At 38.5% G+C, this 14,195-nt stretch overlaps 1 protein-coding gene across 1 annotated transcript in view; it reads right to left on the minus strand.

Moving 5' to 3' along the window:
* LOC106887050 (rap1 GTPase-GDP dissociation stimulator 1-like) overlaps positions 1-12,507 on the minus strand; it is a 28,983-nt gene extending 16,476 nt beyond the window's left edge. The window contains exons 1-7 of the mRNA XM_014940402.1: positions 12,399-12,507; positions 11,421-11,543; positions 11,125-11,250; positions 8,915-9,043; positions 7,567-7,692; positions 6,777-6,920; positions 2,868-3,002 (exon numbers count right to left, since the gene is read on the minus strand). Of these exons, the coding sequence (XP_014795888.1) occupies positions 2,868-3,002; positions 6,777-6,920; positions 7,567-7,692; positions 8,915-9,043; positions 11,125-11,245 (655 nt within the window). The 5' untranslated portion in view covers positions 11,246-11,250; positions 11,421-11,543; positions 12,399-12,507. The remainder of the gene's footprint in view (positions 1-2,867; positions 3,003-6,776; positions 6,921-7,566; positions 7,693-8,914; positions 9,044-11,124; positions 11,251-11,420; positions 11,544-12,398) is intronic.
* Between the last annotated feature and the right edge of the window lie 1,688 nt (positions 12,508-14,195).

The following is a 14,195-nucleotide window of genomic DNA, read 5'->3' on the forward strand; positions in this document are numbered from 1 at the left end:
AAGTACATTTAAAAAAAAAAAAGATAAACACAGCATTGTTGTTTCTCTTCCTTTTTCTGGTTGTAATAGATTATCCATCCGCAAACCTTTCCTGTGCTTGCTCATCTTAACTGAGCTGGGTTGCAGAAGTGATTTACATGGCCCCATTTTTTTCAGAATGAATTTTCTTTTTGCATTTGAGCTCACTTAATCCCCTGCTGTTCATGCTTTGTTTCTGTGCTTTCGTCTCCTAATTCTTTCGCCTTTGCTCCAGTCGTTAGTGCAGTAATCCCTGGTAATAATCAGAAGCTTGTCTCTTGTCTGGAAAGAGTCCTAATGCTGCTTGACTGTGCTACCAAAAGTTGCTTTCTCCAGAGCAATTTTCTTCCTGTCTTCTGCATGCCTTTTTTTGAGGCGTGACAGGACAGTGAAATAGGGGCAGATAGAGAAGCAGACGCTTCAGTAACTTAATGTCTTGTTTTTCAGTGGCATAGACAGATTCCATTCCCTAAAGCATAATGACTTTTTTCAAATTCGTTTATCACTTGTTCTCTTTTAAGGTCACTACTTAATTTGAAGACTTCTCCCAGTGCCCATTTGCACGTGTTGGCCCATATTTAATTCATTTTTATTTTATGATTTATTTGGATTTGCATTCATTTTTTATTTTTGTATTACCAGGTACCAGACTATATTGTTGAAAGTGATACAGTTTGTATTTCTGGAAGTAATGTATTATTGTAAGGGAATGTCTTACAGCTTCCATATTCTGTTATTTTTACAAATTGATGATGAAAAACACAGTGTAGGAATAACATTTAAAGTACTATGCATTGCCTACACGCTTAGATCTAAAATGGTTTGTATTGGACCAGAACAGATAACCAAACCAGATTGTATTGATACATTGATACTTTATAGTTCAGAGTTGAGCCTTTTAAAGTATAGCTGTAAAGAACATTGAGATCTATGGGTACTCTGTGTAGCAGGCAGTGATATAGGGGTGAAGTTGGAGGTTGCAACCACATTTTTTTTTGGAGTTTTAGATCCTATAATCTTTGCAAGATCAGCCTGTTCATTGCTTTGTTAAGGTACTCCCAAGGAATGCCTGGGTTTGGCATTGCAAAAAGTGGGCCTTGGTATTCAGAACTCCAGAAGGAGTTCTGTTGTGATTTAGAATGTGATCATCTCTCCCTGTTGTCAAGGGAAACTACATCAAAACTGTCGTCCAAATGAGATTAATTGGTATCTTTGCTGCTTGTAATCATTAAATCCTATTGTACGTATTGCAGGAGTGAAGTCAATGAGAACTAAGCGTGGGGCAACCCTAAGCTTATAGGAAAAAAAAATAATCCACCTTTTCATTCTAATAAAGATAGTTACATTTTGCCTACTAAGCTACTCTCCTAATTTCAGGTGGATGGCTCTCCATGATTTTTCAGAATTCTATGATTATCTTCTAATGGCTCTCTTAGGCCGTAACTGATGTAAGGTAGCTGGTGTGCATGGTTGAAATACTACATATTCTATTAGCACCAAAAAGCAATTTGCAGAGGCCTCTGCTGATGTGAATGGTGGTAGAAAAATCTCTTCACAGAGAAATAAAATATACCTAGAAGCAGTGAGGGGCTTATGGTATGAAATGTTTATTAAGATACTGAATAGACAGACATGACTGGCTATTATGATCCGGAGAGTGTGATAATACTTTAAGTCAAACTATAAATAAATTACTTGAGAGCGTATCAAAAATAAGTTGAAGGAAATAGGCGAAGTTCTGAAGGGAGCTATCTGCAAGAAGAAATGAGGGTATATCAGGCTTTAAAAGGAAGTAGTGGAGGCAAAGTAGCAAGTAGTATATTCTGGGCTCTCACTTGTTCAAAGCAATGATTATGTATAAAACTGTTAAACCAAGCATGCTCACTAGCTTACATAAGAAAATTGGCAGACAACTTCAGGTTCTTTTATTTTCAGAAAGTAGCGTTGGTGTCGTGCTCTTCTCTGGAGTACTATATAATGGTGTAAGGACTCTGTTGCAGGGTGCTAGAGTGTTAAATCTCTAGTAAAACATTTTTGGCCTGAATTTCACTTTCACATGGAAGCAGTAAATTTGAGATGAGAAGCAGTGCAATTTTCTGATGTGTATTAAAAAAAAAATAAATCCCAAGAGTAGCATTATAGAATAGGTTGGGTTGGAAGGAACCTTTAAAGGTCATCTAGTCCAACCCCCATGCAATGGGCAGGGACATCTTTCACTAGATCAGGTTGCTCAGAGCCCCATCCAACCTGACCTTGATTGTTTCCAGGGATGGGGCATCTACCACCTCTCTGAGCAACCTGTGCCAGTGTTTTACTACCCTCATTGCCAAAAATTTCTTCCTTCTATGTAGTCTAAATCTGCCTTCTTTTAGTCTAAAGCCATTACCCCTTGTCCTATTGCAGCAGGCCCTAAAAAATGCCTTTCTTAAGAATTGTCATTAAGTGTGTTACAAAGGCCAAATTTGCAATTAATATTGGCTTTGTAAAAGAGGAACAGATTTATGAAATCCTTACCAGCTGTGATGTGATAGCTCCACCTCATACTCTGTATTTTAAGCTTTAAACTGTGTTCTGCATTTTTGTCGTGAACTGCTGTATGCTGTTAATATGAAAACATTTTGGCAGCTGGCAGAGATCACACTTTGTTATATTTAGATCTGTTATGTAGATGAGAAGTCCTGATTAATTATTATTCAAATATATATGTCTCTGCAGGGGGAAAAAAAAAGGTCAATTGCCCCTCAGAATGCAAAGGACTGGAATTGGTGACTTAGAGTTGCACAGATCTGCATTAAATGACCCATCTTGACAAAGTATCACAGTAAGTCAATTGTCTTTAAACTCTGTACCTGGTATAGCAAGGTTTCGAAGAGCACTGAGTGCTGCATGTTGAACAGAGACGTCCCCACTCTCTACATGTTTCTCCAAAAGATCCAGAAGCTGATGTATTAGTCCCACTTGTACCATTCGTACACAGTTGCCATCTGAAGAAAGCAGCAAAACCAAGCAGGTGAGAGAGATAAGAAACACCATGATAGAAATTGATCATGTAAATTGAGAATTCAGGGAGTCTTTGCCTTGACTGTTTTTGTGTCTTCATAGGATTGAGACTGCAGCTTTTGCATTGTTTTTTACAGCCTTCAGCTCTCCAGAGATAAACAGGCATCAGCCACCTGTGAACTGATGCTGAGACATCCTCTAGTAAAGCTTAGCTTGAGAGAGTTTTTTACGGACAGTCACTGTCAAATTCAGAACCATATGTTCTCCAGTCAATTTCTTCCTCAATACTGCTTTATTTTCCAGTATGTATACGGTGGAATACTGGTGACATTTTCCATTTCTCCACAGGATAGCTTTAATACTATGGTTTTGCTATTCTACTGGTTTAAGAGGCAGTTGAGAGACCAGAGATCTTATCCAGCAATGGGGAGTCTGATTACTAGTTCTGGACTACTCTTACTCCTTGTATTCAAATAATTTGTCATTAACTAATTATTGAAAGAATCAGGCCTAGGTTTTTCTTACTTGTTTTGAGAAACCCACTTTGTGAAACAAAGTCTAATTGCACTGCAGTCATACAAAGCAAGGAAAATGAGTTGACCTAGAGAGTTCTGATCTGTTTAATGCTGGTGAAAGAGCGGATTTGTACATTCCAAAGAACTGCCATTTTGCCCAGAAAATGTTGTGCCACGTTTTGTCAGTGCATGTCTGAGAACTTGCTCTGCAGAGGTGACAGCCCTTTTGTCATCAGCAGCTACTTAGCACCTTGATAGGAATGAGAATGGGTTTTCCTAAAGAGCAAAACAAAACCCTGTGTATTACAGTCTGCATCCTTTCTGAAGGAGTTGTTTTGAAGATGCCATTTGGCAAATATTTTTCTATATTTTTTTATGCAGCTTATTATACCTCAAGAAACATTCCTGACACCACTCAAAATGTCCTTATTGCTGTGTTATTACCATGTGAATGCTGTTTGTTAAAACATGAAAAAATAGTGCGAATGCTGTATAGGAAAATCACATCTTCACCTGGGGCAAACAATTATCTGTGGAACTATACAGACTTCATACAAATAAAGATTCTGGCTAAAAGTAGCTTTAGGTGCTTCTCATAGTACTAACTGCATGCCTAAGATGTACAGACCTCAAATTTTTGAGTATGTACCATTTAAAAATGACTAGCAATTTAACACCTTTGCTGGTTTGAGTGTTATTTCTACCCCAAAGTAGTAGGAACTCCTTCATGTCGTCTTGTGAACCAGTGCCTACTACTGCTTTAATCTCTTGGCATTTCAGTTAGTAGCATATTTTTCCCCTGTATGTTAAGTAAGAATTTGTCAAATGCTTAGAAGATGTAAGTGGATATTTTCATGAGAACTGTCAGTCTGTGAAATAGTTTGAATTCTAGTCATGCAAAAATCTTTTGATACAATTTATGCATACATTCTCTAAAGCTGATGTTTTTGCTTGTAATTCTTCAAATGTTCTCTTGCCTGGTCCTAACTTTGGAGATCAGGAAAATTGCCCAGTCCTCTTTAGGGAATAGGTTCTTTAGGAACAGACCATCTCTTTTGGTCTGAAAAAATTCTACAGGCAAAATACTTTGATCTTCATATAGACTCACCCTAATTGAACTTAATTTATCTCCTCCCCCCACCTTTCAAACCAAAGAATGGCAGAGCATTTTTTTTTTTTCTCTTGTGTAAAGTGCGAATAGGCAGAACCCATTAGTGGTTGCCTTGCTTTGATTGTCATAGAGCTCCAAATTGGTTCTCTCTCCTATGGATTTTTGCTTGGATAGCAGCAGAACCTTCAATTTAATGGCTCATAGTTAAAGTCTGATAGGAACAGCCACTTTCATAGCTGCAAAAGCTGTCTGTCATCTTTTCACTGCCTCAGAAGTCATTTGATGCCGAGATCAGATTTCCATAGGATTTTTTTTTTCCTCTTAGATTAAAGGCTGTGCATACATCAGTGGCACGTACTGGGGCCTGAAAGGGATTATTCACTTTTTCCACATGAAACATCTAATGGGGTTGTAGGGAAGACGGAGGGAGAAGAGTGAGTGACAAAGCAAGCCATTCAGCTGAATAAATTGAAGATAGCCAGTTTAAAGGCACCGAGGGCATTTCTGTAGCCTTTGGAGAACCCTGATGCACAATGGCTGATTCAGAGCAAGGTATAAGACAAGGAAGAAAGGGAGTCTAGAAAGGATGTGGGGGGAGGTGGAGAGATGTGTGCATGATAGCTTGCTTTAAAAAAACCCCACAAAACAGATGAGACTGACTAGCTAAACACTCAGAGAGATGCGAGGGAATCTTTTATGATAATTAATCACATATTAATGCAGGAAGTTGAGCAATGTTGAAAAAGCTCCTTTTTGTTCATTGAGTTTGAACCCAGAACAGTAGCTATCCATGAGAAAGGACAGAAAATGTGGTAGGGTATCTTCTGCTGATTCAGCAGAGCGTGCCTTCCAGGAGCCTGTTTGTGAGAGTCTCTATGTGTTTTCTCTGCATAGTATTAAGGCTCATTGTTTTCTGTAATAGGAAAGCATGAGGGATGAAATAGCTTATCTTGAGACTTACTTTTCCCCCTGATGTGTCTGAGTAGCCCTCCCTTCCTAGCAGTGATTTTAAAACCTAAAACATCAATAACTGGTATGTTTTGGCTTTTGTTATATTTCTGACAAATGTGTTTGCCATGAAACATTTCCAGAGGCTCCCCTCTACTAATGTGTAATTTAGGCAAAAAAAAAAAAAGGTGCAAAAGCTTGCATACCTGACCACCCTGTTTTTCACAGTTGTGTCCCTCAAACTACTTCAGTACCATTGGTATCTGTAACTTAAAGCTATGCAAGTCTGCAGAAAAGCAAAAATGTTACTGTTTTGGAGCCAGGGCCAATAAAATCTTAATAGTGTTGCTTTTCTCTCAGCTTACAAACAGTGGCTTTCTATCTTTGCAGGATAGAGAATAACCAACTTTACCATTTTTTTGGTAAAAAATCAAATCAATGATGATTTTTAAAGATTGTTATTATGGCTAATAATGTAAGACCTTTACATTTTTGGTTGCTTTGGGACTGGGAGTGGTGGGATGCAGTGAAGCTGTCCAAAATACAGCATAGGAGGCCCAACTAAACTAAGTTGCTGTTAGATCTTTAGATGTTTTGTGGTGTTCCTGAAATCAGCTTAAAGTCTTAGTGATAAATCTAGGTCAGCAATGTGTGTAGTCTGTTCCTAAAAGATAGATGCAGAACTTACATTACAAAAAAGTTCTTACATTTCATTTGTTAATCCAAATGACTGAATTATCTGCACAGATTTGGAATAGCGAATGAGGAAACATGAGTAATTCAATACCATGTGAACTTAATCTGATGATTAGCTTTAAATTTAAAACTGACTCCTAGGCCAGCTTTGAACTGACAGCCACAGGTACAGCTACAATGGCCTGAAGTTCTTGTGCTTCCATTTGCTCTGCGCAGGAGCAGTCACGGTGCTGTTAGATGACTTGAGGCAACATATATGTGTATAGAATCATGGAATGTGCTTGAAGGGAAGCGTGGCAACATGAGCACTAGGCTCCTAGAAGAAGTGTGGTGTCTTAGAAGAATTCCCCTAAGGGTTAAGACACAGGTTGCAGGTGTGTCCCTGTTAAGGAAATGAAAGCGACAGCACAGATGGCAACTCCTCTGCTAAGGGGACTTTTTGATGTTGTTTCTTTATGTATCTGGACTGTCAGTATTCCCAGTTTTACCTCCAAGAAGCAGAGAGACAATGAGATCTGATGCAGCCTTCACAATGCATGTATCTTCAGCTTGTGAGCTCCCCTGGAGCCTCAGCAGGATCTCAGACAGCACCTCTTGGACGCCCGCTTCCACCAACTGCACTTTCAGAGCATCTGTAGAGATCACAGTAAAAGCACACCAAAAGATTCTTGGATTGCTGTTGAAGTGTTTCAAAGTAGGAAGCTCAATCCCTTAACTTTAGCCAGACTTTTTTCAGATACAGTCCCTTTTTTTTGTTTTCTTTGTAACAGACACGCTGCTGCAAAGATAACACCAAGGCAGAATGAGGAAATTTTTTGCATTGATCTTTGACATTTCTTCTGTTGCCAGTCATGAATTTTCATGTCTTTAAAAATCTGTATCAGGTGTCTAGATATTTTTAGCAGATTCCTGCCAGTGCTTGTTACACTGCTTAGAGTAGACATCTTCTATGATATTTGATTGTCATTTTTTTATAAAATTCAATCTGTCTAGTCTGCTTTCCTGTTACACACAATGGAGAGTATGAGTTTGAATCTATCTTATGGATCCACTGAAATAGTGGAATGCTACTGTCTCCCTCCTTTCTCTGTTGCCTTGCCTATTATGCTTCAAAATATTGCTCAGGCCAGGATTTTGTATGTTCTTTGTGGCTTATTTCCACTGAAGGGATTGCTGGTTCCATTAGTAGGAACCCATGGCAAACTCTAAACCCAGAGTGTTGAGCTAAGTACCAGTACACCATCTCCCCTCGTTCCCCTGAGCTGAAAGGAGCCTTACCATTTTCTGCAAGTGCTTGAAGGACCTCAAAGACAATTTCTAACCTCTCGTGGTTCTCTGCTCTTCTCAGTTGTTTCACCAGCTGTTCAGCAACCTTTGTCTTGCTTAGAGCTTCCTTAGCTATATCTGCATATAAGATAAAAGTTACGATTTGGAATCTTGTTTGTTTGGGTTTTTTACCTGATTAAATGTTAAATGTATATCCCTATAATCTGAAGCGATTAGACACTACTTTGTTTTTAAATGCTTTTTCTTCTTTTGGTAGATGTTTCTGTCCCTTTGGGCAGCACCAAGACAGCCAAACTCTATCCATTCTCCCCCAGTTTCTTTCTTTAACACTATTTTTTGTGTATTTCCTGTAGCTATGACCTTATAATAGCTGTCAAATTAATCCTGGCTTAATTCCACTGACTCTTATAAATCCATCTGTAGTATGATTATTTAATGTATCAAAGTGGCACATCCCAGTTTGCTCCAGTTGTATATTTTCTGCCTTGATTAGATGGTTCTAGTCTTGCTGGGATCCTAAACATCTACAAGATGTATGTTAACAAAGATCAGGTTTTTTTAAAGCTTGTTGCTGTCTGACAGAAGACATTTGAATAGAATATGGTATTAAGTAATATAGGAGATCTAGAAAGGACAGACCTCACTAGGGGATGATTTAACAGTGTGACACAGTACCCCCTTCCCTACCTCTCCAGCTAAATGCAGGAAGCAGTAGAACAAATCGTACTCAGACCATACACAAAGTGTGGTAATAATTCTATACTTGGTCTTTTGCTTCTATCACTATCTACAATTTGTGTAAAGTAGGGCAGTTGTATTTTAAATTAGTGTAGATACCTTTGATTTGGAAATCGTGTAAATTAAAAAGGAAGCTGCTTCATTAAGGTATATAAATGTAATTATTAAATAGAAATATATTTTTAATAAATGAGTATTTACTGTACCATGTCTGAAGTAGTTGAAACTGCCCATTTACCACATGATGTTATGCCCTCTGTACCTTTTTCTAGGTCAAAACCTGTCTATTAAATCTTAATTGTTTTAATATAGTACTAGCTATTGCTGGTAGTCCTGGAAAGAGTAGTTACTTCTCCAATACAGGTAGTGTGGCCACTCCCTGAGTAGGTATCAGTAGTGTTTAAAAAACAACACCCAACCCAACCAAACAAAAAACCAAAATCAAAACCCCACCCCCCATTAACCCAAGAAAAACCCTCACAAAAACAAAACCCCAAACCGAAACGAAACACCACAAACATTGGCGTTCTGCATGTACATGGAAGGGCAGTGACGGTATGAAGGGAATATTTTACTCCAAGTTACAGAAACTTTTACTTACCAAGTTCTGCAAGGTTGCATAAGGCCAATAGGTCAACATGGATAAGTGGTTCACTCTCTGCATAATCAGTTAATATTCGGACTAGTGATGTGATTACTCCTACCTTCACCAGCTCTTCCTGAAGATTCCCTGGTAATAGTAAGCATAGAAGTTAAAGGTGGTTAAGTAGGGACCAGCTGAGATGCTTTGCAGCAAGATAATCTGGTTCTTTCTCACACTGTCAGATTTGGTACAGCTTTTGTGCTGTTCAGGCTATTTGCATGTGTTAGGGAAGTGTGGGTTCAGGAGGATTTTGCTAAACATCCTGGCTCTACTTTGACTTGAGGAATTAAGCCACAGTAAGAAGACAGGATAACTGTGTGAGTATCTACTACTAGTGCAGCTTCTAAAGTGAATTCTGGTGGGCTGTATCTCCTGGTATGTGTCTGAAATGAGTGAGCAGCAGTCAACCATTTGGCTTATTTCTCTCAGGGAATGGGAATTTCAGCCTTATTATCCTATGGCTTCTTTTGTTCTGAAGGGCAAGTAGATGGAAGGGACTGGAAACCCAAGATAAAGTGTAGTCTACTGGCAACTGTGCTTCCAGGGATCAGCAGTGTTCTGACTTGTATAGCAAATGTCCATATACCTGCTTTTTATATGTTAAAATAAGGATTGTTTGTTTGGTTTTTAAAAAATTCTTTGTAAAATGACACTTTACCAGTACCTGGACTATTATAAGATACCACTGAGACACAGACTGCTTTAAAGTTTATCTAGGGGAATCCTTGTCTTCCAGTTTTCTGAACGTTAGTTGCTCAGCATGTTAGGGAGTCTTGGAGTATTTGAATTCAAAGGATCTTTGGAATTTTTGTAGGCTGAGTAAGGTTCTCAAGCAGGTGTAAATTTGTGTGGTTTAAGGGAAGTTGGCAAAGTACAGTTAGTAAAAATTAATTTGGGACTGGTTCTAGTATACTAACTACAGCTGTCTCCATCCACATGTAGAATTGCTGAGGAAAACACTGATAACGGTTTTCTTTCTTTTTGCAGTTTGCCTCATAATGAATGAAAGCTTAATATCTAAAATTATTTTGAGAATCTCAACAACTGTGAAAGACGAGTGATGGTTGCTTAACAGTACAGTGACACTGCTTTTACAGGGGTGTCTTGCTTAGAGCTAGACTGCAACTTGGATGACTGTGTATGACATATGTCAGGAAGTATCTGGGTGCTATTTTAATATATACTGTATATATAACTGTGATTCAATCAGGGAATCATTGAAATGAATTTTTCTATGATGTATTTATTGCTGTGTTAGTAATAGAAATTATCAGAGCACGTGTTTTACAGCCACAGTCATCTTGTCACACCCGTGCTGGGCTGTGTTCTGGGAGAAGCAAAGCAGGTTTGCAGTATGGCCATATGCTGGATACAGCAGTTGTATGAGCCTTGTGTGTAATCATATGGGGAAGGGTTCTTTGAACTATTATGTGATATTCCTTGGCAAACACATCTAATTTGCAGGGGGGTAGTAGAATCTATACCAGGTACCTATCATGCTTGGCTTTCATAGATTTCTAGATAAAACTGCACAGGTTCACACTGAAAAGACAAGAGAAGGTAGGTTGAAGGCAGAAGGAAATGGATAGAAGATACTGGGTGAAAGCTTCCATATTATGTCCCATATGCAATAAATACTTAATTTCTGGGACTAGCAGGCAAGCTAGTGTCCTGGCTTTATGGAAAAATCTGGAGCACAAAGATCTCCTGTGTACAAGGATAGGAGATCTTGCATAGATAGGTATCTAAGTATTTTTTATTTTTTAGAGTAAGTTTTTTCTGCCTCACTTTTTAAATATGTGCTTGTTTTATAGATTACTACTTTAGAAGGCGGCAAAGCCATTCACTATTTGAGCCCAAAGCGGTTCCGCAAAATTGATTAAGATATGTCTGAGGCTTTGCTACTCTTGTAGTTGCAGTTCTGACTAAGATATGTCACCTTGAAGTAAAAAATATAGCAGGGAACTCAGAGTTTAGGAGGTGTTTGGGATGCATTAAGCCTCGTGTCTGTGAGCTGTGTGAACTGTGTATCTAAGTGGAGGCTGAAGTGCATTGTGTACTCAGGAATCATAAAAAAAAAACAAATAGTATGAATTACAGGTTACAATGCCTTATAAAAGAATGCCTTACAGCTAGGGAAAATAGGATTCTCTCAAGTCCATACTTACGATTATCATAGCAGATACGGCCAATAGCCCTCCCAGCATGAAGCAACATTTCTTGGTCTGTGCTTTCCAGCAAAGGTATCAAAATTGGAACTAAACCTGCTTCGATACACGGCTGCTTCATTTCCTCTGTGTGGGTAAAGGAGAGGGACTTGTGATTTGGGGTTTTTCTGCCATGTCGAAATAAAACAGTTGCAACTGCAAAACCAGTAGCTGGTAGCCATGAAACAAAACAAGAGTGGAAACGTATGGCTAATGTGCTGTAATATGCCTTGTAGTAACACTTCAGTACAACGTACCATTCTTGGCTATCTCTGAAAGCACCTGGGCTGCTTTCACTGCACATCGTGGATTGCCCTTCAGGATTTTTGCCAAAGTGAGGAAGATCCCACTCTCTCTAAGTAGACTGAAGGATCTCTGCTCTGTAATGATAAGAGTGTTAACAAATGTGCAGCAGGTGTACAACTGTTTATTTACATGTTGCTTTGTTTCCTAGAGTTCTGAGTGGATGTCTGTGAGATCCAAGGTTCTGATTTATCAAGGTACTTAAAGGCTGTCTCTGCCTTAAATATATAGGAACAGTCATCTGCTTCAGTTGCAAAAAGTGTAGTTTCAGCTGATTATTCTGCTTCATGCTGAATTGAAAGCAAAGCAAAGCTGAAAACGGTTTCATCTTCTCTGGCTGTAAAAGGATGCTTGCGTAAGGCATGGGAAGTCAGGGATTAAGATTCTATTCCTGAGGTATGGCCTAGCAATTAACTTTGTAGGTAGGTACAGCATCTTTTATTAGACTAGCAATTAGAACAGTCAATTCCCTTAGCCTTTTTTCATCAAAAACTAATGGCTAATTGTCCTTAAGGTAGTAAGTCATTGTCTGCTAGGAGATTCAAATAAATACAGATTTATGTCATTTCAGGAGAGTGTGCAGAGACCTTTAAGGACTTCCTTATAAGGAGACGTAAGAACTGCTTTTGAAATTCCTGACCTGATAGGGTCACCCCAATTTAATCCTAGGAGTTTGTTTTGTAGTAAATAGAATATTAAATATGGAATTTCTCTGCAACTTCAGGTGCTTTAGTGCCCAGTAGCTTTATCTGGTCACAGGCAGATTTGTGAGTATACAAAGAGAAAGGAAAACAACAAAACAGGCTGAGAACAGCTATAGTTCCAGCAGCAATCACTTCTTGTAATATAGATTATCACAATAAGCTAAAACCTCCAGTGAATGCTTTTGGATTGTGCAAATGGTTAAAAAGTGATCTGGAGTGATACTTAGCTATCTTCAGTAAGAGCCAGGAGAATCCCATTCAGACTTTCAAGGATCTGATCTTCAGCTTCTGTGTGATCTCCACAGACCCCAAGGTACTCCAGGTGCTGACTCAGGGTTTCTAAACAGAATGGGATGGAAAACTGTGGTGAGCCAGTATGGAAAACATTTTGAGTTCTTTCTGATATTTCTTTTCGGTAACAGTGGCTGACCATAAGATCATCTCCTGAAGGGTCCATATTTAAGTATGCTCATTAAATAACTCATTTAATCCAAAGGCATGAGGGCAAAGGCTTGGTCCACTTCTCAAACAGCACATAGCTCTTATGCAGGCATAAATATGCAGAGATAAATTATATCTGGAAAAAGAAATTAACATGTAACTGTGGCAGAGTTTAAGGTAGGGAGGAGAGAGGAATAATTAGAGAACCCAAATCAAGCCTGTCATTTCTAACTACCTTTTTACCATAAAGATAGTACTTGCAGTTCAACTAGCTAAATATCAACTCTGATAGTGGCCAGTAGCAGGCACTGAAAGAATGCAAAAATAAAATGGAGATGGTAGAATCATAGAATGGTTTGGGTTGGAAGGGACCTTATAGATCACCTAGTTCCAACCCCCTGCCATGGGCAGGGACACCTCCCACTAGAACAGGTTGCTCAAAGCCCCATCCAGCCTGGCCTTGAACACTTCCAGGGAAGTGAAATATACTTGTCCCTTATTTTCTGGAAACCTTGGCCTGTAAAAACATACCTAGTATTTACATTAATGTATTTAATACATTTGGATGGAACTTTCTCCCATGTCTAATTACCTATTTAAGATAATTCATACTTTTCATCTCCACAGCACACTGTGACATTACATTCCACAGTTTCACTGTTGTAAGAGGAAGATACTTCCCTTTGTTTTAAAGTAACTACCAAAAAGCTCAAGGCTAATGGCCTTTGAGTTCCTGTAGTAAAAGAAAGGAATGATCCTTCACTACTTGCTTTTACCAGGCTCGTCATGATTACAGGGATTTTATTATATCCCTTCTTTGTAATTCTTCTGCCAATTTATTTAATATTTCCTCTACAGAAGCTTTGATAACTTGCCTCAATCTTTTTCCAGTTCACTTTTATTCTTTTAAGTAAGGAGCTAGAATTTGAAAATGCTAAGATATAGGTGGACTTGGATTAAGACAAAGATTGTAATGTTTTGTTTTCTATTCTTTTAATCCTTTGTTTATTTGAGGATGTTTTCTGCAGCTATTCAAAATTACTTGATCTCTTCTGGGCAGAGGGAGTTAATTTAGACACTCCCCATTATTCATAATTAGGCCATCTTTTCCCCATGTATGTTGTTCTGCATCTACAGACACTGAACTTGATGTGCCTCTTTATCCCAACTCACACAGCATGATAAAATTTTTCTGCAGCTCTCTGCCGTCAGTTTTAATTTTGAGTACTCCAAATAATCCAAAATCTCTTTACATTCTGCTATTTCTAGATTGATTGTGAATATACTGAGTGACACAGGTTCCAGTAAAGGTAACCTCTAATAATTATGGCTCTTTATTGTGAAGGCAGTCTTTATTCTGCCCTTCAGACTTCAGGAGATAGCCTTCTCTCATATCCCAAGATAGCCTAGATGATAAACCTTATTGAAAGGCTTGTAGAAATTGAAATGCATTGTTAACAGTATCTCCTTTATTCACCTTCTTGCCAGCTCCTTAAAAATATGGTTGGAGAGGCTGAGTGTTACTCGTCTCTACAGAAGTCTCATATCTGTGTTTAGTAATTTCAGTTTAGTAATTCTGTGCTT

The sequence above is a fragment of the Calidris pugnax genome, unplaced genomic scaffold (genome assembly GCF_001431845.1).
Source record: "Calidris pugnax isolate Ruff unplaced genomic scaffold, ASM143184v1 scaffold39, whole genome shotgun sequence".
Lineage (NCBI taxonomy): Eukaryota > Metazoa > Chordata > Aves > Charadriiformes > Scolopacidae > Calidris > Calidris pugnax.